Source organism: Ischnura elegans, chromosome 3 (genome assembly GCF_921293095.1).
Source record: "Ischnura elegans chromosome 3, ioIscEleg1.1, whole genome shotgun sequence".
NCBI lineage: Eukaryota > Metazoa > Arthropoda > Insecta > Odonata > Coenagrionidae > Ischnura > Ischnura elegans.
The window spans coordinates 84,491,902-84,516,364 of record NC_060248.1 but is presented as its reverse complement, the minus strand read 5'-3'; the positions used below and the strand labels follow the sequence as shown (position 1 = coordinate 84,516,364).

The 24,463-nt window shown below is 37.3% G+C and overlaps 2 protein-coding genes across 4 annotated transcripts in view; one reads left to right on the top strand and one right to left on the bottom strand.

The window, feature by feature from the left end:
- Positions 1 to 1,559: 1,559 nt before the first annotated feature.
- Positions 1,560 to 16,893, bottom strand: LOC124156091 (protein asteroid). The gene is made up of 5 exons (XM_046530411.1): positions 16,122 to 16,893; positions 15,710 to 15,957; positions 9,953 to 10,259; positions 9,330 to 9,848; positions 1,560 to 3,076 (listed from the first exon to the last, which is right to left on the bottom strand). The coding sequence occupies exons 1-5, from the start codon at positions 16,458 to 16,460 to the stop codon at positions 1,811 to 1,813; spliced, it is 2,679 nt and encodes an 892-aa protein (XP_046386367.1). The 5' UTR covers positions 16,461 to 16,893; the 3' UTR covers positions 1,560 to 1,810.
- A 90-nt stretch (positions 16,894 to 16,983) lies between these two features.
- LOC124156092 (arginine/serine-rich coiled-coil protein 2) overlaps positions 16,984 to 24,463 on the top strand; it is a 31,059-nt gene continuing 23,579 nt past the window's right edge. For 2 of the 3 annotated variants that reach the window (XM_046530414.1, XM_046530412.1), the window contains exons 1-4: positions 16,984 to 17,145; positions 17,321 to 17,416; positions 20,756 to 21,078; positions 21,769 to 21,900. In XM_046530414.1, coding sequence (XP_046386370.1) covers positions 17,077 to 17,145; positions 17,321 to 17,416; positions 20,756 to 21,078; positions 21,769 to 21,900 — 620 coding nt within the window. In that variant the 5' untranslated portion in view covers positions 16,984 to 17,076. Of the gene's footprint in view, positions 17,146 to 17,320; positions 17,417 to 17,710; positions 17,798 to 20,755; positions 21,079 to 21,768; positions 21,901 to 24,463 lie in introns of all 3 variants that reach the window. The other variant, XM_046530413.1, reaches the window with a different exon arrangement.

The window sequence follows — 24,463 nt, the reverse complement described above, 5'->3', positions numbered from 1 at the left end:
CCCTAGAGGAGAAATGCAGAATATGACTAGGAGGTGTATGCTTGCTTTATGGATTATGAAAAAGCATGTGTTGTAGTGGATTGGGTCAAACTGGATGGATATTCTCAAGAAAATGGGCGTAGATTGGAGGGATAGGGAGTTCATCTGTATTCTGTGTTTGGCCCAGACTGTGCAAGTGAGCAAGGTAGCAGACGGAAATTCTGGGTGGGCGAGCATTGACCAAGGAGTGAGGAAAGGCTGTCTACTATCGCTCTTGCTTTTTAATATATATGCTGAGGATGAGGCGAGGGAGGAGTTGGAAGCCCGAGTAAGAGGGTGGTGAAGAGTGTATAAATCAGTAAGGTTAGTAGATGATCAGGCATTAGGCAGCCAGTCAGCGAGAGGACTGCAAGGCTCTAGTGGATGCATTAGACAAGCATTGCGAGGAGTATAATATGAGGATCAATCACAAGGAGACCAAAGTTAAGCGGTTTTGTAAAGCTTTGCGAGTTAGGAACGTGAAACTCGAGGTAAAAGTAGGAAGGGAAAAACTTGAGCAGGTAGAGCAATTCGACTACTTGGGCTGCACATGAGAGGAAAACGGATACAGCAGTAAGAGAATTGCATTAGCAAAGGAAGCCTTGATGAACAGGAAGGAGCTTATGAGAGAATCTTTATTAAGGAAGACAATAGGATTTCTAGAAGAATGAAAGGGAGTAAGCCTTTTTGTGAATAGAAGAGGGAAGTCCATGAAAGGAGTGGAGACTGCAAGAATGCTTCCAAAGTACTACCAGGAAACCTACCTTAATTGGTAGTATACTTAAATGAATGTATTTTATCATGAACAAGGTTAATCAATGGTTCATGTTTTTCATCTAGAGAGAGAGAAAAATGGGATATTTGAGTCGAAATTAATGCATATTGCCATTCTCTTCTGATGGTCCTCCTGATGCTACCATCATACAGCCAATTAAGAAGCCCTATAGGTCTGAGCATAGGGGGAGTTTAGAGTTTTAATGTAGGGGGATCAGCAATCCTGCTGTGGGTTTAGGGTCTATGGAATACCACCCCCCCCCCTAAGTGAAATGGGGAAGTTCCCGTAGCTCTCCCGGGCAAAATTTGTTTAAATTGGCCAAAAAGATGTTTTTAACTCGTATAAACTTTTGATTTTTTTGCTTTCATTGTACTTGTATTTAAAGGTTTAGGTAACTACTCAGGTAGTTACAGCTATAACTTATTCTGTTAAAATGCTTACTAAAAGGAAAGTGTTCAAAGCAAAGAAAGTATAATTTAAGAATACTGCCCTGCAAGTTTTGCATTCTCAATTTTCTACAGCTATGATGTGCATTCTACTATAAATACTATTGTTTTAAAAAGCTACCATACACTAACAGAAAAAAACATTAATACATACATACCTTATGTTGACATAGAGCTGCACTTAGTTGAGATAAACTTTAAACCATAGAATTCATGTGAAATTCAAGTATACTAGATAGATCACATCAGTTATGATTGCCTGAGTATGTTCTTCAACACAGGTGATTCCTCTTTCTCTAGCAAAATAAATCGAATAAGAATTTTATAATAAATATATTTATTCATCCACAATTGTTCAGTTTCTTCCACTAAGCAACTGCCTAAAATTCATTACCACCTGAATTACTTAAAAACAAATAGAAAAATTTTTTCATTCATTAGTGCATCAGCTATGTCAAAGAAACAAAAATGCCACCAGATTAAAATTTTCAGTTCAGAGACAAAAATATACCATACGAAAACTCCATGGTTGGTATTTATGAGACAATCAGGAAGTAGGATTAGATTTCATTCACCTATTAATTTCAATAAGATTCAACAATGAAAACTTATTTTCTGGATCATAAGCTGTCCTTTCTAATTTTTCATCGGCACTTACTGATACATCACTAGCAATTTCTGAGGTGGCCTTCTTTCTATTTCTCTTCCTTCTCTTTTTTTTCTCAACCAAAGGTTCAATGTCATCTTTACCCCAGGAAATTGTTAAAATGCACTTTAAAAATACATTCATCAAATTTTCCACGGTAGGTGCTGAAGTTCCTAGAAGAGTCTCCCAGATAGATTTATTTGCTAGACCTCTGCAAGCTTTACTTTTGATTTCACTATAGGCATTATAGGCAATAGTGCCAGAAAAAGAGGTGTGTGGAGTATTGCTTACAAAGGGATCTCCTAATAAACTGTTGAGGTGTCCCACATGCATAATAACACTTTGGAGCTCTGAAAAACAGTGGACAGTAGTTACATTGAATGGCCGAGGTCGTTTATGACCAGACTTGTGACCACTCAAAAAATATGCCCTGCCATTGTCCTCATCCATATGTCGCAACTGATTTAATCTACCATTTGATGAAGTCACATTGACACAATCTGTGGTACTTACCAACTGCAATAGTTGTTTAACAGATTTATGATTACTCTCAACTGTTGCTTCAGATCTTTCGAAAGGTTCCTTGCACATTGAAGTAACTGTTTTCAATCCATCACAAGTAGCCCAGTCGTTTTCTGCTTGATCATTACTTATCTCACCTGTCACTTCCAAAGGCTCAGTTTCAGATAATTTTGTTGTTCCCCTCTTAAGGGGTTTATCTTTTTCTCGTCGAACTTTTCTTGCATTTCTACCAGGCGGACCAGACCTCATGTCTATTACCCTTAATACCACAATAACAAAACATGCAGCAACCAGAAAGCATTCATCATCTCCATGCAGAGATGAATTCCTCCGCCAGTATGCAAGGGACAGAGCAAGTAACCTCCAGTCAGATGGTAGTGATTCAAGAGCACTTTTTCTGGCAAGATTCAGTCCTTCATGTTCATCCATCAAGTTTAATGATTGAAGCAGAATTTGAACACGCTTACACACTGGAGTTCTCCATAGATCCTCAGACTTAGGCAAAGAAGAGTCTTTGGGAAGAGGATCTAATTTAAGAGATGCAGCATGTTGGTTGACACGAGCCCAGCAAAAAAGTGGAGTTTCCAGGGTGGGTGTTAGAAGTCGCACAATCACACTCAGTATAGGAAAACTAATGGCATGAGAATGAGTACGTGAGCGATCTTCCACCTATATTAATGAAAAATAAAGAGTTTGTAATGCTTACCAAAATCATTAAGACAAACAAGAAAAAAAAGTCAACAAACATGAAACAATATTTCCCAGAAAATTCACTTAGGAAGTCTGCAGAGAGAAAAAAGTAATTTGCCATTAAACCTCAGTGAAATGCTAAGAATAAGTTTATCAGAGGTATGAAAATGTATGTATCTTGAAAATACATACATGTAACTCAAATATGTATTTTCAATACTTTTGTAATTTGTATATAAAATATAATATCCATGAATGTTTTGTAATTAAATTACAGTTAAGCATTTTTTCTTTAAAAATATGTACATATAAAATCAAAATATGTAAACACGAAGACTACAGTATAACTACACACTTGTTGACACTCCAGAAGTTAAATAAGTGTGCCGATAAAGTGTCCAAGGTGTAAAATCTATACATAGTTATAATGACACCAGCATAAAATTATTTACGGTTGACTAAGAATATTTTACACCCCCTAATGATGATTGATGCTCATGACAGCCCTGATATTAGCATAATTGACCTCCTATACCTTTGGCCAACTACATATACGATAGACAATATTGTCACAAAAAATTTACCATTTCCCCCATTCTAACAGTAGTGTATTGATGTAAGTAAGAGCTTGTACACAAGGTAGAAGTGTGGAGGAGAGAGTAGCTAAGAGGTGGTTACCAGCCACGTGAGAGCACGTAAATTCATTAAATTATCTATGAAAAGTTAAGACCATCAATTTTCTGCTGGAAATAGCTTAAGAAATAGGCTATGGATGGAAAAATGAAAAAAATTGTCTTTAAATTTCTCATTCTCTATCACAACTGGCAATTTAAAAATATGGGTGAATACACCTCATGCTGTTTGGACACTTGTCTCTTGAGTTCCTTGCTGTGGATCATTTATTGATTTCCAAAAGGTTTTTTCTGGTTAATTGATATCCTTTAACATGTCTTTTGTGATAAAAATGCACTAAAATGCAAGTCAAGAAGAGAAAGGAAGAAACATGCCTTGTTGCCTTTGCCTAATGCAATCCCCCAAACAGCACCAGGGTATTGTCTACAGCTAACAGTACAAACGTTTATTCTGCCCTGACAGAGGAAACTATCACCATCTCTAATACATCAAAAACTTCTGCCAATTCAGCAAAAACACCTAGTCGCAATCTGAGTATGTGCTTGTAACAGCTTTGTCAAATTTTGATGCATAAATCCTCTGCAGAGAAGAAAAAGTGAACAAATTAGACACTTAAGAACAAATAAAATAGAAATAATTCAGCAATCTAAGAACAATTCCCCTTCCTTACATGAAATTCTTGCTTGACAGGACTCGGGGTTTGTGACTTATGACTTGTGACAGAGAGGACTAATCCATCAAATACCCCTCTTCCCATCCCAATACATGCACCACTTGTGACACATTGCAGTAACTTCAACAAGCCAACTTCAATTAATCCATTCTGAATTACTAAGCCAAAGCATTCTAGTCACAATGAAAGGAGATTAGGTAATTATATTATGAAAGTGAAAGCAAACAATCTTAATCCTCTTTGAATTAGCACCAATATGAAAGAAAATCAATTAATAATGGAATTGAAAACTTTTGAATTTCATACTGCAAAGGTATTTTGTATTTCAAGAAAGTGCTTTGAAATTACAATTGTAATTTTCACTGACAAAATATAATTTTCTATAGTAATTATTGGCATGGGGCTGACGACAGTCTCTAGCTTTCCATCACGTATTGCCTTGCTACAGGCTGGCCACTACTGAGCTGCCAATGCAGCACTATCCGGTCAAGCATCACTCCCTACCCTAACTGAGAGCTGCCAAGCATAACAGAGACAACAAATGAGCAGGGACTTACTGGCCCTTAGCAATGACATGACTACCTAAATGCTATAGCCATCTTCAGTGGTGAGGACTGGTAAGGGTGGGCACAAGGAGCAGAATAGGTAGTAGCCAGCAGAGATCCTCCAAAATAAGTGAACCAAGTTGTCTCCAATCTTAGTAAATAATTTCTTCAGCAACAAACAGAACAACTGCCGTCTTACCCTAACTTAAAATCATTTTCTTAACACATTCAATGCAGGCCTGATTTTCATAAACGTCGTCAGAATTGGCCGATAAAATAAGAAAGACAATTTGAGAGTGATTTTCATGCCATAACTTCCGGTCAAATACTGCTATATTCAAATGACGCACACGGGCCGAAAGAGGGAAGCTTGCTGAAGGCCATGCACATGATCGGAAGTGGATATTAGTCACGTGTGGAGGCAGAGAAAGGCTTCCCCATCCGACCGGCAGAGCACATCAATTGACGTGCTCCGCGCTGAATGTGTTAATATTTTTCATTTGGTTTAGTCATCTGTAAATCTTTGAGATGACAGCATGCTTTACCACTTACTCCAATTTAGTATGACAATCGTGAGGTGTTATAATCTCAGTCTTCATGGAAATGCTGAACACTAACAGGAAAATACTCTCCTCGACCATGGAGACTATGGTCGAGGGGATGGGGTGGAGGTTGAGGGGTACTAAATTGGTAAGATATGCCCAAAGCAGAATTTATATGCACTCTTTTCCAAAGCCCTAATAATTAAAAGATTGGAATTAATTTTCATTGACATTGAAGTCATTGCCAATTATCTTATTGATTAAAAAGTACAAAAGTATGTTGATTTTATCAGGGGTGATAGATGAAAGGTATCAATGTTACAAAGTAGAAAATAATACTTTGCCATTCCTTTTTTTCTAAATTAATAAAGTGAAAATTGTGATTCATTATTTAAATATTCTGACATGACTTTCCATTTGATAACTTTATGCTATACCAACCAACCTCAGCCTTGATCTATAACAAAGATCTATACATACCGTATTTCTCAGAATATAGTCCTCCCCTTAATTTTGAGGCCTCAGTTTCGGGAAAAAATTTAAAAAATATGCTTGAATATAGTCCCCCTTTACTTTTACCGGGGGCATTTTTTGAAAAAAAGGGGGGAATATATTTAAATAAATATGGTATGTATATTGTAACTGGTCCTGTATGGACAATTTCATTAGTGTCAGGTTGGATGGGAGTTGAGAGGGCCTTCTCTATTTATTGAGTTCGTTAAGACATGAGGAAATGTTGAAAAGCCCATTTGTGGATGACTACCCATGAATGAGCGAGTGGATGATGTGATGTTCCCTACCATTCACTACCATTTTTTTCTCCTCAATGAGTGGATTACCTTGATACCTTAAGTTTTTTAAATCCAAGTTGACCAAAACCATCAGTGACAAGTCTTTATGGCAGCGAAAATCACTCCTCCCACCCATAGAAGAACATTGGTGTTTTCCTTCCCCCTTCTCTCCTCTCTTTTTCCCTCACTAAATGGGATAAAAAGGGAAAAACCTCGCAGAGTCAAGCCATCACCAGATGCAGAGGGCAACACAGGAGAGAAATTTGAGCAGAGACTGTCTTCTCCCATATGCCCCTTTGTCCTTTCCCTGAGTAAAGAATTATACTTGCGGTACTTCTTTCCAATGAACAAGATTACATATCATTTGCTTCCTTCTCCCCAACTTTTTCAATAAGAATTAGGTATACTTGCCGTGCTCCAATCCAGCAAAAAAGATTTCTTATAATTTGTTTTCCCCTTCCTTCCATTTTTTGACTCTTCAATAAAATTACAGTGCGTATAAGTGAGTGTGTGCGTAAATAGTACATATGTTTTATTTGGGCATATTTTTTATTTCCACTTAGTTTGAATTTGGACATTCAGGGAATCGTAGAATGTAAATTTGTAAAGTGAACTGACAATTTATTAGGAAGTTCTATGTTCTATTTTCAATCATTGTTGAATTTCATGCTTTGCTGTTCTTTTGTTTTTAATTACAATGTATGTGCCAATGTGGTCTCTGAGTCAAAGGCTCTTCTTAACCCCAAAATCCCACTGTCAAGTCGACGAGTAGTAACCACTTCCCTTTTTCTAAGGCACATGGGATTTCACCCATCCTTCTTGACCCGTGTACCTCCAACTCTCCACCTTTTAAATTCCCCTTCAGATCTAATACTCCGAAAAGGAGATTACCATATATATATATATTTCAAATTTAACCCTATGTCAAAAACAGCACTAAAATTTACATAAATGCAATATCCTTGGCTGATAAATTATTTTCTTAATGCATACATTTTACTTCGCATATCAGGGTGCCTGTAGACATAATTTTTACCATTAAGGCGGTTTATCAGTTTGAACTGTAATATTTCCAGAGAATATTAGAAAAAAACGTTGAAAATATATCCACAAAAAAACATAAAAGTGGTAAATTACAAAGAACACCTACATTTGGGGCCGTATTCTTAGTCGACCCTACATATCCGTCCCTACATAATAAAAGGCCCTTACATGCGTTTCTCAGTCGACCCTACATAAGTGGTGGGGGGTGATTCCGTCGTCAAGTTCTCTGAGTTCTCGTAGATGATGGTGTAGCGCCGATTTTTCACTCTGGTGGTGTAATGAGAACTAACTATGAAACTAAGAAAAGATGTCCGATAATTTTCGGGCATATTTTTGGGGCAACACATAGAGCTTATGGGGCAACTCTAGGGAGCAACGAATGGGGGGAAGCTCTATGGGGCAACAGCTCAAGGTAAATAAACAATCGGTGTCACCTGCTAAGTCGTGTTGGTTAATTAATTATCGCTAAAAATACTCTCATATTGAGCCAAATGTAGAATAATATTGTCTTTAAATTACTTCAAAAGCGGTCTGTAAAAGATAGTAATAAATATGGAGCGAATATGATCATTGACGTGGGAAATTACGTTGCATCATCAAGGTTCGTCATTTGCTTTCACCTTCCATAGTTAAGTTTATTATGTGGCAAATAGTGGCATGAAAATACGTTTTCTATGGTTATACGTAAACGAAGAATTGGTTTCCAGAGAGTATACCAAGTGCCAAACGTGAAAAATATTGTTATATATTAGTAGAAAAAAGGTGCATGCATACCGCTATATTGTTCTTATTAGTTCAGTCAATTTTATTATTTACTTGGTGGCTATAAAGTCAATTTTATTATTAGCTTGGTGGCTATAAAGTGGTAGTAACATTGCCGCTGTGTTACTGTACATTTTAAAATGGTTTGTGTGAGCTTGTCTCCCTTAATATCCACTGAAATGTAGATTCTTTAATCGAAGTGATCAGTAGACGATATTTGGCTGCCATGTTTTTGTAGGGTGTAGGGCTGGTTCGGGTACCCTACATCAAGTAGGTCCCGTTTAGTTCCAAAAACGGCCATATGTAGGGCGAGATTGGTTTATGTAGGGGCTGATGACCTATCCAGGGTTGGTTGGCCCAACAGGGTCGACTAAAAATAAGGGCCTGAACAATAATTTATCATAAACTCAGCAGAAATATAGGTGTTTAAAAGACAAAAAGTTCAGAGCTAAAGTACAAATATTTGAGACATGAAGTAGACTATTGTAAGCAGCTTTTCCTCAGTTATTCAAATTTTAGTCTCGCTAAGGATTCACTTTCATTTGAAAGGTTCATCATGAAATTTGTTGCCACCAAACCTGACCATTGCAAATACATTTATGTATGGCTTCAATTTCTATGTCATTGCAGGGGAAGCCCAAGCAGGAAAAAAGGAAAACAGATGCATCCATTAATTTTAATAATGTTTAAATTGATATTTGTGGCATTCATTCTTTCATTCTGTGGCAAGCTACCTGTTGAAAATAAGAAGTTGGATGAAGCCAAGTCTCAGATGGGCGTGCCGCTGAAATGGCGTTTGGTAGGTAAGAATGTGTACATCAGACAGAAATCCATCGTAGCAGTGTAAATGCTGAGGTGGCATGCAATCATTTTTTGCGAGGTGGTGTGTCCCCTTAGAATATTTGAAAGAGATGTTAGTTGAATCAACTATATGCCCAATTGTTTCCATAAAATTAAAATATTCCATTAATCAGCTAAATTCCTGTTTGAATCCTTTTAAGATCAAAATTAATTACTCCCCAAAATCTTGTGTTTCCTGCTGAATAGGCAACCGAGTCAAACATTCCCGCATTCATCGTTTAGTATTCGAGGTATTCGAAATTCGAATATTCGAGCAATGATTTAATATTCGAATTCGATATTCGAGTTCGAGAGATCTGCTATTCGACCCATCTCTAGTAAAAACCACATGTTTTGACAAATACATGAATAATATTTGATAGAAAATGTATAGAATGTTACCTGAGGAGAGCATATGTAAATCCTTTGCATCAAAATATCCATGAATGATGGAGGAAATTTACCCTTTCTATGGTTTTCGAGGAACCATTCAGGTAGTTGATTTCTCTTTTCATTCCAATCTGCATCTTGCTCAAGATCGTAAGATTCAATCATACCATCCGAGTCATTCTCGTCACTATCACTTTCTTCCTCCGTAGAACAATGAACATTATTTCCTGAGTCACTCGCAGATGATAATTCATTTAGGCCTTTTTTTTCATCAGAAACTAGTCCTGTTGGAGCCTCCAAAGGATATACTTTTTCATTTTCCTGATGTTGCCCATCAGTGTGTAGCATGTATCCAAGGCCTTGTGTAGATGTTGCCTCTCCCTTGGAAAAAGATTGAGTCTCGGAAGGAAAAGTAGGAGAGAGATTAAGTTGAGAGACCAGCTGGCTCGGAAACCCAACATACACATTAACAGTGTCTTGAATAATTTCTTTTAATTGATTTCGCTGCCCTTTTTTAGTATGATTCAGAATCTGAAATAAAAATATCCATAAAACAATGAGAGACATCAAGATGTCAATTAAAAATGTCATATTTAATCAAAACAACATCACTATAAAGCCACTATACACTTTACCTTCTCAATGGCAGTTTCAAGGCTCTCTTCAAATCTGAGCCATTCCAATAACCCAACAATGACTCTTTGTCTATGGTTTTTGCTCTTGCTCTTTGGGAGTGGAAGTTGAGATATGAAATGTTGAAAAGTTTTGGGCTTCACATAGTCATTTCCTAATACAGCAGCAATCAAAGGGAGAACTTCTACTTGGAGGATTCCTCGCATGCCCCTGCTTTTTTTCCTCCAGTCTCCAGAGTCACATATGCTTAGGAATTTTTCCACACTAAAGGAACTACACTCGAGGTATCTCAGAATTGATTTTGAAGAGCTAATCAAAAATAAAGCAGCATCAGTTATGAACATGCCAAAATTTAAAAACACCAAATCAGATTTGAAGTACATACATCCTTATTATATTGAAACAGTTGCTTTAGTTAAGCATAGTTCAAAGAGGGTTTGTTTTCAATCATAACATAAATGGAGGAGCAAATAAATAATGCATTTTGTTTTTCCACACTTTTACCTTCACTAGACCTTGACCCATTGCAATGCATCGAGTGCCATTTTTAAGAGGCGAGATGGGAGGAATGATTAGAATGTGCATTGGTAGTGAAGAGGACTAGTCCAGGAAATGAAGCATTTTGGCTTGCAATTTTTTCAAACTGAATCGATTTTCTTGAAATTTTCACAATAAGTAGGGAATATACCAAGGATCAAAATCTATATCATGCCGACGGGCGCTTTTACCCTGGGGGTGGTTTCCACCCCATCTTGGGGATGGAAATTTTTAATTATATTTTGACCACAGGGATCGATAGAAAAATAAATTTTAAGAATAAAATATTCTTTCCATTTTTTGCATCAAATTAATATTTTTCGAGTTATTTGCGATTGAAAGTAGCAGTTTTTTGACGAAAAAATCAACGATTTAAATCAGTTAATGGCAAATACCTTGAAAAGTATTAATTTTATCAGGAAATTGTCAATTACAAAACTGTAGCTTGTAAAAAATTAAATAAAAATCTAATTTTTATTTCCTATATGACCAATTCGGACCGAGCTACAACTTGTTGATGGTTATCTTTTGTTTGCCAAATGCTAAATTTGAAAGATTCACTACCAAATAGCGGGAAAACTGTATTTTTCAAGGAAAACTTATGCATTCTGTTTAAAAGTATTTAAATAAAATTTTCTTATATCGAGAAAAAAAATTTTTTATCATGAAATTTGAGCGAGTTATGATTAAAAATAAGATCAGTCCCTACTTTTTTCTACGAAAAAATCAGTGAAAACAACTCCTTATTACCACACTACTACCACTAAGCTACGGTCATAATTTGATGTTTTATTCAGCAAGTTTTTAACCTCCTTCAATGTAGTGTACTTTTTGGTATGGTTTCTGCTAATTAATGTTAATATCCCTTTCATGGGTAATTTCTGAGTAATGGTTTTATTGCATTGAAATTCTAATAAAAAGTGTACCACTTTTTCCACGCTGAAATCCAGACCAAAATCCTTTGGTCCCAAGTTTTCCAGGTTTGAGGTCCTCAACTGTATTTCAGCAATAAATATAACCAAGGATTGGCACCATACAATTCGAAGCATAAAAGATAGTAGGAGTTGCATTTTTATCTTATCAAATTAAGCCCACGTTAATCATAGCATAAATCAGTTCATAAAATTTGAAGTTGGGTAGCAATAAAATAGTAAATGAAGTGTGTAATATAATTTTGAGAGAAGTGGATAAAAGTCAAAACAGAGGGTTCATCCATCCAGCGCTACATCAACACTCCCTGAACACTTTTTTACTAAGCATGGTAAGTAAATCAATTCCATTTTTTTACAATGACAGCACACTAGCAAGCACTAAGAATGCTGTTGATTTTTCAAAATTAATCAAAACCTAGAAGCCACCATTCCAGTTCTATCTAACCTCGCAAAGACTGCAAATGCCTACTCATTCCTTTTCTCTGCATTTCATCTACAATTTCTATTTTCCAGCTTATCTCTCCCATTACTTTTGTTTCTATTTTTATCATTGATAGATACTGATGAGCCAATACGTATATGAAATTTACATGATAAGAGACTTCATGGGCCTAGCTAACCCTGAAACATATTATGCAACACAACAGTGCATTGTTTATAACAGTCCACTAATGAAAGCTCTCTCTTGTATTCAGTCTCTTATTGAGAAGCTTTTTAACCCCCTTAATGACAACTTGTCAAAGCAAAACATGAACACATCCTGCTGAAAGTTACCAATTAGGGGAGAGGTGCCTACGAGCAAGACTAGATTTAACAGCTAATTTTACTACTGTGAGGCATTGTGAAAAATTAAAATATTTCTTCACGGAAAATGAATTTTATCAATTCATGTGTTTCATGGACATATTCATTAAATGCTTATGTCACCTACGTTGAGCATTTGCATCACAGTACCAAAATCTTTGGAAAAATTGTCTAGAATAGTTCATTTGGAAGTCTCCAGCAAGGTTTGTAATGGTATTTCATGCTTCAAAGCAATGTAATTTATACATTTGTTTGAATTCCTATTGACTTATTCCCAAGGAAATTATGTTTAAATTAATTGGTCATGGAAAAGAAATGTACATACCCACGTAGCACAAAATATCTACTGGATGTCTAAAAAATATCTAGAACGTCTTCAGCTAATATCTAGTGTAACCGATGCTGTTTGGCACAATTCACGGGTAATTGGAGGTCGGCGTTCACAAGCGAAGGAAGGCTGATGCAACATTGTGTGTGAGTGTGTAGTGAAGCACGAATGGACTCAAGTGTAAAGTGTTCCCCCCCACTTCCCAATTTCGGGTTTTTTCTATGTGCCTACGTGACCAGTGTAAGGTTCACGTTTCCCCCTCCCCATCCCTCCAAACAACACCTGCTAGCAGCGGATGGAGGGTGATATGTCATCCACAACCCCACCCTCCATAAACAGAAAGCATGCTTCGGCAAAACCCCCCCTCCTGATGGTGACGATATGAAGAAAACCCGCCTCTTTCTGGGTTTCTCCTACCTGCCCCAACCCCCTCAGGGTTTTAAAACCCGGGCGGATTGCAGCTCCGGAGAACACATCATTCCCAGCTTTCAGTTGCTGCTCTGCCCGTCACCTGAGACGTGCCCTACTTACTACGTGGAGGAGAGACAGAAAGGAACGAAAACGTTGAGGTCAGACGAAGAGGTGAAAAGCGGCGAAGTAGAGGAAACAGGAGAATAGTCAGTATATTTCCTACGCCCAAAGGGAGAAAGCCACCCCATGACATCTGGATTTAAATATTCTCTCAGCCCATAATGAATGAAGATGCAGCAACACTGAGCGGAGCCAGCCGAAGAGGTCATCTCCATCCATGACCCAGAGAGCCAATAAGTAAAACTGTCATCCCAAATTACGTCCCCACCCCCCAAGTTGTGAAGATTCACGAAGAAATCCCTTTTTCCCCCCATACCAGAAGAGAAGAGCTGTGAAGAAGACCCATTGCCCTGAAAGAATTGTCCTTTGCATTTTTTTTACTACTCATTTTTCCCTCCTATTTTCTCAGTGAATGTGTGAATAATTTTAGTATTTAGGACAGAGTGGTTAGGATTAGTATTGGCGTTTTCATTTCACTTGTTTTTGTATTCATGCTAGATATTCACAAGATAGAGCGAAGACTCTTGTTTATTTTTTTAGTTTCATAATTGTCTTTTGTTTTGGGAAGAGCTGATTAATTTTGTTTTCTTTTTATTTCACTGGCCTGTAGCATTCTTTAAAGCAAAGATAAACAGTTAATTTCATGTGCTTCAGGGTATTTTTCCTTGTTGACTTTTGCATTAAATGTTTTGTTGAATTCGTAACTTGTGCAGCAAGCCTTTGTTCTTTCTTGCACACCAGCAATCAGCAAAGAAAACCACCCCACACCACTTCCTCCTTTCTTACCTCCTCTTCTTACCTTCCCTTTCTCCCAACCCATGACCCGTCTATCTCGGACGAACTCTCCCACAGTCTCACGCAGCCCAACATGATACACTAGAAAATATCTTGTAATATCTTCTAGACATTTTGCAGATATCTGAATGTCTGCATTTCTGATACCTACAAGATATCTTGAGAGGATATTTTCTAGACATTCAAATTCAAATTGCACCCACTGGGAAAATTTAGGATGAGGGTCATTCCATGTCAAATTACCCAGAAAATTTTCTAAATGACACCCACCGACTCGGATTTTAATGAAATTTTTGTCACAAGCTAATACCGCCTATTTAATGGCCCATGTAAAATATTTACTCTCCCACTCTCATTGTTTGCAAGATATGAGGAGTGAAGTTTGATATGTTTGCACAGAAATAGTGCTAGTGGGAGTCAAATTCCAGAGTGCAGGGCACAAGGTAAAAATTCATAGCTCAGAAACCACATAATATATTTGACTGAAATTTTGACCCCTAGTCTATCCAAGTACTTAGCTTCCATAGTAAGGTCTTTTATTCTCCTTGCATTGCTATGTTAGCCAAAATGATGTCTTCAGTTGTTAATTAACCAATTTTTTGAGCTCATAAACATTGCTTCATATTTAAAAATTATCACCAAAAGGCAGAGTAGTTAACTCATTCAATTTTTTTTAATTGGAAGTAATATGTACTCCAACATAATGCGAAATACAAAGGGTGGTGTTTTGTATATCACTTAAGGTATTTCAGGTTTTACTTTTTTTTCTGTCTCCGTGAGGGGGATTTTTGACATCTACTGTAACACAATATGTATAAGTGTATCCATACCTTCACGAGGATATATTTGAAATAATGGTCACATTCACTAAACTACATGTTTGGTCTTAGATTTACTGACTGAAATTGATAAAATTAATTTTCCTTGAAGAAATATTTTAATTTTTCACAATTCCACACAGCAGTAAAATTAGCAGTTTCTGCAACAATCTCTTATTTCAGGGGACATTAGGCTCCTTGGAGACTTCTCCAATCTATAACAGCTTACAGGTAATTGACACAATGAACTAAACTAAGACTGCTCAGAGTTTGTCACACATACTGCCATTACTTTAGATTTTCAATGATAAAAACTATGCCAATAAAATACCATCGAGAATCAGAAAACCCTTACTTCGGTCTTAAACAACACCCACCACTAGTGGCCAGGTCTGGATGAGTTTCCAAGGCTGATCGGTAAGGTTCCTCTCGTTTATTTCAACAAGTTTTTGTATGTGACACAATTATGTGGACTAACTTTCATCGGGCAATTACCTTTTTATCGATGTTGAATGGGTTGCCTGTCAAGAGTAGTAAGAGAGTTACTACAGTTACTACCATCAGGCCAACTCAAGAGATCATTGGAATACATGAGTCTTTCCTCCCTGAAAAGGTTGGCAACCAAATTGAAAGATCAGCATAAATCAAGGAAGGATAACAGTACTCAGCAACCAAACCACATTCATACGAAAAATTTTGTGGCAAGACTGAGTGTGGGTATGAATAAGAGTGAATGAAAACCAACTGCAAACAACTACTATATGGGCCTCTTTTGAATTGTAGCTAGAATCTACAATGGGACTTGCCAGGCCTACTTATAAGCCAGGTATAATGGCAGTGAATGTGAGAGAAAACTAAAACTTATGCGGCCATAAGGTTGATTAACGACTGGGAATGATGGTAAAATGTACGTCAGAAGTATCAGGATAACAGATACAACATAATTACCAGCTCAATTGTTAGATTTCGTTCTCACATAATCGTATAATTTACCTAGAGTTGTTAACTTTTTACCTGCTTTCCTTTGAACTACATGATTCTTCCGTTAGCTCAGTCGCCAGGGTTGGAAATGGTATGTATGCTGGGACTGCATGAATGTAAAAATCGGAATCAAAACTAAGAATGGGGCAAGACAGTGCCCGACCAAGGGCTGCTATTTCCTCGTCGGCTTCAAAATCGCACATTCCGACCACGGCTCCAGAACGTACAGCAACACACTTGAAAACTTCTAGCATGAGAAGAGGCATACAACACTCGGAACACTGCAATCAACAACAATACACAAATGAATGGCAGAGTAAATGACGATTAGTGAGAATATACATAAGTGATGTGATAATTCGTTTATATCATCATAAATAGGGAATAATAACTGAAAGTCCCGAAAGATGCAAAAATTAAAAAAGATAAAATAAAAATAACTCACTGAATCGGGTCTCATTCTTATCGCAGTCACAATTTTATCTTTAAACCGAGCCACACTTGTAGATGATTTCCTTGGTTCTTTGCCCCCATCAAAAATAACTATTGCTTTTATTTCACAGCAAGACAAAAGGGTAAAGAATCTTTTCACTACACGAGCATACACATCGTAATCACCACCAAAGGCACTGTGATTAGACTTATTCCGACCAAATTCCCTTACGTACAATTGACATGCAACGCTGTTACCATCGATAACCAGGTTACAATTGTGTAAACGATAGGGTACGAAAGACCGGTCGTGATTCTGAGCTATAAAAGTTGTGAGCCCCCGAATACCCATTGTAAGATAATTCGTTAACACACGGTTACCTATAGGGTTGGTTGGGTCAAAAGCACGAGTAGCCACATCGACAGTAGCCTGACTGGTCTGACGAATACAATCATCACATTACATGTTTCACATTGATATACTAAATTACGAACACTCGGGATAGATCATGCAAATTGTAATGGGCCATTTCAAAATAGACCTCACAAAATACAGGGACACACATATTCAGCATAAGAAAAGTGCGCTCACGACCAACCAATCCACGAGAACGAGGAGAATTATTTGATCACAACATGCCTTCACAATTTTATTTATTTTAAGAAAGGGTCACTTTAATATTCGTAGTTTGCTTTCCTGACGGCATGGGATGTTAGAGAATAGAAGGATGGAGGTATGTTCACATGTGGATATTAGTGGATGTATTCACATTCGGAACCAAATTCGGGTCGATTCCATTATGTTTTGCATTTGGGGATTTGGGGATTTGGGCGATTTGAGATTTGGGCGTTTGGGCTGCCCTCTGCATGGCACGTCAAGCGCGCAAGAAGCTCCCACAGATGTCGATTGTTTGGAAAACGTTTCAGTGAAGGGGTATGTAATTTCGGGCAAGATTTCATTGGTGTAAATGAGAATGGATGCTCTTGTGAACTACGGCAGTGATGATGAAAGTAGCGAAAAATATGTGGAAAATAAGGTAATGGGAGTTCTTGTGACTTTGTCTTGAGTTATTGGCTTCTACAACACTGATATACGCTGTCGTACGCAGTGATAGTGGAAGCCATTTTAGGCATAAACCGAAGGTACCTTCTTCCTAGTCGGCAAAAGAAATTACCCCTTAAGCGTGATATAATTGGCTAATTTTATCCTAGGGGCGGGCAAATGACGACCTTAAGAATGCTGCGAAAACTCTGGGCGACTCAGCGGACGATGTGAACTACGATAATGTGCAAATGGACATGAGTGAGGTAGGAACATAAAAGAGGGTAATGGTGTACGTTAATAGGGTCGAGCCCTTCTAATTTTATCATGGTTTGTAATTTCACACGTTAAATCTCAATGTTGTGCCTGTGGGTCAACTTATTTGCAATTTTACGTATAAATAGAGGAGAAAGATGAAATGCCAAAAGTTTTACCTAAGAAAACATTAACTGATTATGAAATGAAAATATTTTTTAGAAGCGCTAAATTTGTGACAAGTCATATATTCCGAAAGCATATTAATACTACTCTGTTATAAATACATCGTATGCATGGAACAGAGCTGACAACCAGTCGTGAGGTCAGTTAAGTCGCTGCTCATCTAAACCTCAACTGGTGGTGATGTAAACCCACAGGGCATTGGAATGGTGAGTAAAGGAATAATAAGGTTCTCAAGTAAGTTGATTATCTTAAATTATGATAAGACTAGCTTAGCTTTCTCGGTCTATGAAAGAATTATAATTTGACTCCTGGTTAAATTTAAAATTACGTCATTGCTAATGTCTTTAAGTGACAACTTGAGAGCACAGTGTAGGAATTACTATGCTCGTGAAGTACACTTGAAAAATTTGAATTCGAATATTCGCACTATTTGGCTGCTGAAATTTTGGCAACTGTGATAGACATTACTGGGGTGGGTTCTCATAGTAAATTTGTTGTAATGGGAACAGTGAAGTCTTGAATGTTCATTTGCTGACATTTCAACTGCTGACCCTTGCCATGAATGATTTCCATTTTCAATGCATAAGAAAGCTTTTGGGCCAAAGAATATATTGATCTTGGTGATAAGGTGAGTGATGTTTTGGAATTAGTGGTGGTTGCGAATACTTTTTTACTTATGAATGGGGTGACTCTGGTCACATTCTCATGCTTGTTGTATGTGTGAATTATTTAATTTAGAAGACAATGCCTTCAATTGTGTGATCCACTGACCTGTCTCTTGCTCTAAATTCTGCGTCTTATTTTGCTATAATCATCCAATTTATTACTTGAGCATTTCAGCATTAAATGATACTTATTTTCAAAATGTAGGAAGGCTCAAGAAAAGGTAAATGAGGTTCCCTAGAATGACATAGGCCTGATAAAAGTCTTATGAATGGCATCATTTTCAGGATGCGCGTGTTTCAAATGCCAAAGATTTACCAGATATTTTGCTATTTTTCTAAGTTGAAGAATTTCAAGTATGACATCTTTCCACCCATTGAAAACCAAACTGTCTTTAGTTGTCATCTTGGTCTTATCATCCTCATTAGAAATAAGTCAATGTCCTTTGCAGTGACACAGAATCATGAGGATCGATTCAAGCAATTCTGACTCCTGTGTATACTCACAGTAAAACCTGCCCAAACAGACACATGAAAAGTGACCACTTTTTCTTGGAAACCAATGTATTTCCCATTGGAGCAATGCAAATTACACCAGTTTTCAATGACCAGCAATCACATTTTTGTCAGCCAATAGTCTGTCCCTAATTGTGAACAGCCCTCAACAAAATATGTGTTTGTATATCATTTGTAAATGGCTCTCTTCTAAAAAATCTGTATTAAAGAGCATGGGTGTTTTATGTGGACGTACTTGTATCCTGACCAAACCTATACTTCTTTCATGATTGCTTGATTTCCTTTATCAACTACGTTCCCTTTGTGACTTGTACCCAGCCTTATTTCATTCATACCTGTTGTCAACCATTAATTAATTCAATAATGATTTTAAAAACTTTGCAGGTGATCATGACATATTTAGTTATTCAGAAGATCAATACATGATAATTTCTCATGTTTTTATCCATACCTCTGATCATTCTTGGATATGTAGCCCTGCAAGTGAAGAAATTATAGGTATTGAGTTACTCGTTGGAGGAGTATAGTTATAAATTTATTTTTGATAAATTTGAAAGTTAGTTATAGCAAAGGAAAGGCAGTAAAGTAAAGATAACCAAATTGATTATCTGCTTGAATGCAGTAACTTTGATTACCGTATTTCTCCGAATATAGTCCCCCTCTGAATATAGTCCCCCCCCCCCTAATTTGAGTTGAGTTTCGGGGGAAAAAAAATGGGTTTGAATGTAGTCCCTCCCTTTAATTTTACCATAGGCATATTGGAAAAAAGGGGGGACTATATTCAGACAAATACAGTAGTTGACTTTTGATGATTTGATTACTTCACATTGATGATTTTCATTTATATTACCTACTTATTCCTGGAAACCTTACATCTCTCTGCTATTCAGTTACTTTCTTCAGAGACCACTTCTGTTTTTTACTGGCCACTTATGACACTATCATTGGAAAATCCTTTATTCTGTCCTAAAATTATAAGTGTTGTAGTTGTAATGGTACCTATGTCAAACCCTAGTTATTCATCAGGGCCATTTCTACTTCCTTTTGACCATCTTGTTTTAACTTCAAATCTTAAAATGCAAGTGCTATGTGTATCCTACTGTTTGTGTGAGTGTGACAATCTTTCATTTCATTTTTTCTTCTGTGTGTGTTTAATTTTCCTCGGTGGCGGGAATTAAGCCCAGAGCCATCTCTCCACCAACACATTGGGCTACATCAAAGAAATAAAAAATATGTGAGTTAAGAGTCTTGAAAGTAATTTATGGGAGATATATTTGGGGAAAAATTTGATTTTCCTGACCCAGTTTCATTGATAAGGATTTTTCACACGACCATTGCTCTTGGCAGGTGGATCTGTGTTTTTGAAGTAACATTTTAATGATATGTTTCTTGATGTTTGACTCCAGTTTGTTTCTTTGAATAAGTTTGGTCTGCTTATATGTATAACAGTTGTTAAAGCAGTGTACCTGCAATTGATAGAAGAACTTATCTATACACCTTATGCTTCTGGAGTCACCCCATTCTGTTGTGTGTATTATTGAATAGCAGCAAATTGAAACTGAAAATTTCCCTGGTTTGAGGAAATTGTTTTATGCACTTCATTCTCTTGTCAGTTCACCATTGAAAATTTTATTTTGAGTCTTAATTTTTAATAACTGTGGGTTGGTCTTCTGTGCATTCAAACTGGCAGAAGTTAAGGAAAATATTTCCCTCTTGCCAAACAATTGTCATTTATCAAGGTTGTTTGTAAGCTGAATATTTCAGTAATCAGCCCTTGCCCAATTGCATCTGAATATAGGTAATAATTCAGGTCGTTTCAGTGCTTCTAATAAATTAAAAGCATTATTTTGGCATATTTCCCCTATCCTTCTCCTTCAATTGTCATCAGATACCCTATCCTTAGTTTCCTTACTGTACCTGAAATCCCTTACTGTCTCTCTCTCTCTCCGCCTTCGCCACAGAAAAGCCAATGTCTCTCCAATACAGGAATCAGATGCTGGACAGAGGCAAAAGGGTCGGGATGCCAGGCGGAGTAGCAGCACCAGTAGCAGCCCAAACAGCTCCAGTGAGGATGACGATGAGCCACGTGGTAAACATCGAATTCCCCTAAGCAGTAGCCGGTCAAAAAAGTCAAGAGAAAGTGTGGAGAAGGATGGAGGTAGCTGCAGCTCTGAAAAACATCGTAAAAAGGAAGAAAGTCACCGAAGCCCTAGCCATAAGGAGTCATCCAAGCGCAGAAGGAAGGAAAGAAGTAGTCGGAGGAGTCGGAGTAGAAGCAGGGACCGAGGGGGAAGGTCTAGAGAATCAAAGTGAGTATTGACATGCTGAGTACACACACTTAAAAATATTCACTAATGAGTGCCGGATTAAGTAATCAACACAAGTGAATAAGAATGCTGGAATGGGGTGTAGGTCCTTCACATCAATTTATAACACATATATCTGTAGAATTCACCTGATGATGACGTCTTACGTTGAAACCATGGTCTTTTAAATGTGTGAATATATATTTCATGTAAATGGACAAAGTTTCTTCTTTTTCATCTTTCATAGATATTTTTGCTAGATAAAGTTAAAGCAGAGATAGGGTGGGGATTCTTTGTTGGAGGAGAATGTAAGCAATTTGTTTTATTTTCTCCTGAAGCTCATCATATTTACACAAGGTGAAATTCTTTGCGTTAAAATTGATGCTTAGCCAGACTTTCATTGCAATTTCATCCTAGGTGTAGATAAATAACATTAAACCTGTGCACATAGCTGCATAAAAAGTTACTTGTTTGTACTGTGCTTCTTCAACATTCAATTTATTAAATTGCATAGCATACATAATGAGGGGAAGAGCTCAGAATTTGCTTTTAATTTTTGAAATTGATTCTGTGATGTACTTCACAAATCACCACAAATTTATTTTTCATTGCTTTGTTTTTTCAATATTCCAGTTATGTAGATATGAACTGATTTAGTTGCTTTAATTTTATGTCATCATTTTTGTTTTCAAGGGAGAGAGATAAGGATAAAAGACGACGTGGGAGTTCTCGAGACAGAGACGGTGATCGGGAGAGTTCACGTCGGAAGAGTGGCCGAGAAAGCTCTGGGAAACGGTCCGGAAGCCGGGAACGGACAAGGGATAGGTGAGATAATACAATTTTTAACTCATTAGTATTTTTTGTGTCGGGTACAGACTAGGATTTTTTAAAAAATAAGAAGCATGTCTAATTATTATATTTAATTTGTACCTATTGCCAAAAATATAATTCTTCAGCTCTTATTTGATTAAAAATTTCTTTACTGGGACCTGAAAGAAATGAAATTGCCTCTGACATGCACCACAGTTATACAGTGGAACCTCGATTTATCGTTTTTCTAGGGGATGGATGAAAAAAACGATGAATACGGGAAAACGATCAATGCGGGAAAGTTTGTCCGGGTTGCCCAGGAAACGCTGGATTTTTGCGAATTATGACATTCATTAATGGATTCAAAAAAGATATTAGCTTATTACAGGAATATTATTCCTGTATCGAAACACTAAGGTCATATTGTTGATTCGGATTATATCTCTTTCAAATATCCTGAAGGAACACGCCGCCTTGCTAAAAAAATGTTTTAACTCCACTCGGAATTTTCACTGCTATTGTGCATTTCTGTCCGATGTAAAAATTCTAATCCATCAAATGCCATTTCAAGTACACGTATTTACGAGAGAAATGTGCGTGTTATGCCTCAAACAACTGATTTCGCCGTCACAGTGATTGGTTATAGGTTGTATCGAGAAGGCCAAAAATAGTTTATTATTTGAAATGTTCCTTTCTTGCAATTAAATTTTTAATATGATTGAGGCAATGTGGCGTTAATCGTCAGCGGCACGCCCACCTTATCCTCGGCTTCATCCCACTTCTTGCTTTTCACCAGGGATCTCGCTCTACCCTGACCCCTGCCTTCATGTACTAGCGGACATACTGAGGCGTGCTTTAATATTCACGATTTCTAGCCCGGATTCTTTTCTTCGTCTTCGATTATTTTCAGTCTATCTTTTAAAGTTCTCACTTGTGTCTTCGGAAGGGCCATGGTCCGAAGACGAATAAGAATAAAACTAATAAAAATGAAACCGGACTCTATTGAACCAACATGGAAAAAACTCGCCGGCTTTAAGTCAACCCACCCTGGAAAGTACGGAACCACTTGTACGAGGTGAAGTTCGGCACTAATGCTATGGCGTAAGGCGTAAGCAGAGCTTATTGCAGAGGGTGAAGCATGACCACAAGACAGCGCAAATTTTTTTATTCTATGGAGAAGGCAGCTTATCCACTCATTTGTAACAATAAGTAGCGTAGCTCTAGATGAGCAGATGAATTCAGATTGCTAGTAGGGAGAAACAAAATATCCTGAGAAGACATCGCTTCGTTAGCACCTCAGACAGGTGAGACTTGTAGCATAACTCGTAAATTGTAACCACACGCCCTATTTTCGAAAAAAAAAACCGCATCAACTGCCGTGAAGCTCACTATCAGCTGCGAGGATATCGATATTCGCCAGAAATCACCATCTTATTATTCCAACTATTTTGTCAACAAAACGAATTTTTTTAACATGCTTATTATAGGGTCAATTGACGGTGCATCGGCTATCTCTCGTAATAGCGGGGGTGTCGCTATAGCCCGTACTCGCTTTAACGAGGTTCCACTGTATTTCAATCTCCTGGGGAAGATTCAAACTTTGTGTATCTTGTTATTAGCCGGAAAATACACGTTGTAAACACTTCGTCTTATTTTTTTCAAACGATGAATGCGGGAAAATTATACGACGGGACCGCGATCTTCAAACGATCAATGCGGGAAAACGATACTTCGGGGAACGATAGATGCGGGAAAAAATTACATTGTCTTTATGGAACTTAATTTGGGACCAGGAGCGGCGAACGATGAATGCGGGAAAACGATTAATGCGGGAACGATAAATCGGGGTTCCACTGTATTCAGTTCTTAGTTATTTGCTCATGTTTGGTTTAAAGGGTGTAATGTAGACTATCCTTATTATGAATTTGGCTGCAAGGCCTGAAATATGGAGGTTCATATTGACTAACTTTGTAAGAACATTTCTTTACAGAGAGATAGATAATTTAAATCAAATTTGGTACCAAGGTTTCTTTCAATTCTGTTGGGATTACAACTTACAATTAAGGCCATTTTACATGGTACACGGAATTGTGCAATCAAAATTGCATCATGTAAAGCGGTGAATTACTAGAACACGTGTGGATGCGAGACGGCAAAATAGCTCGTGTTCTAATTTTGTTCATGCATTTGTGCAATTCCATGCCATTTTAGAAATTAATGCAGCTCTAACCTGCACAATTCCGTGCCCCGTGTAAAACGGCCTTTAGATTCGTAATGAAGTTGAAAATTGAAAATGTAATAGTATTGCTTCTTTAACCAATGTTAAAATATGTCATTTATTGGGACCATGACTTTATTTTGCAATAATGAAAAATTTGTAGTAAAGTTGTTCCTATAAACGGGGATCTACTGTAATTGTGAAGCAGTGATGCTAGTGAATGAATAGTTCCAATAATTGAACAAGTTTATCAAGTAAGAATGCTAATTGAAGTGACCTGGGATAACAAAACTTGTGTTTGTTTTGAAGCTACCATTCCAAATTTGTTGCTTTCACACCTTTTCTCAAGACAATAGCCAT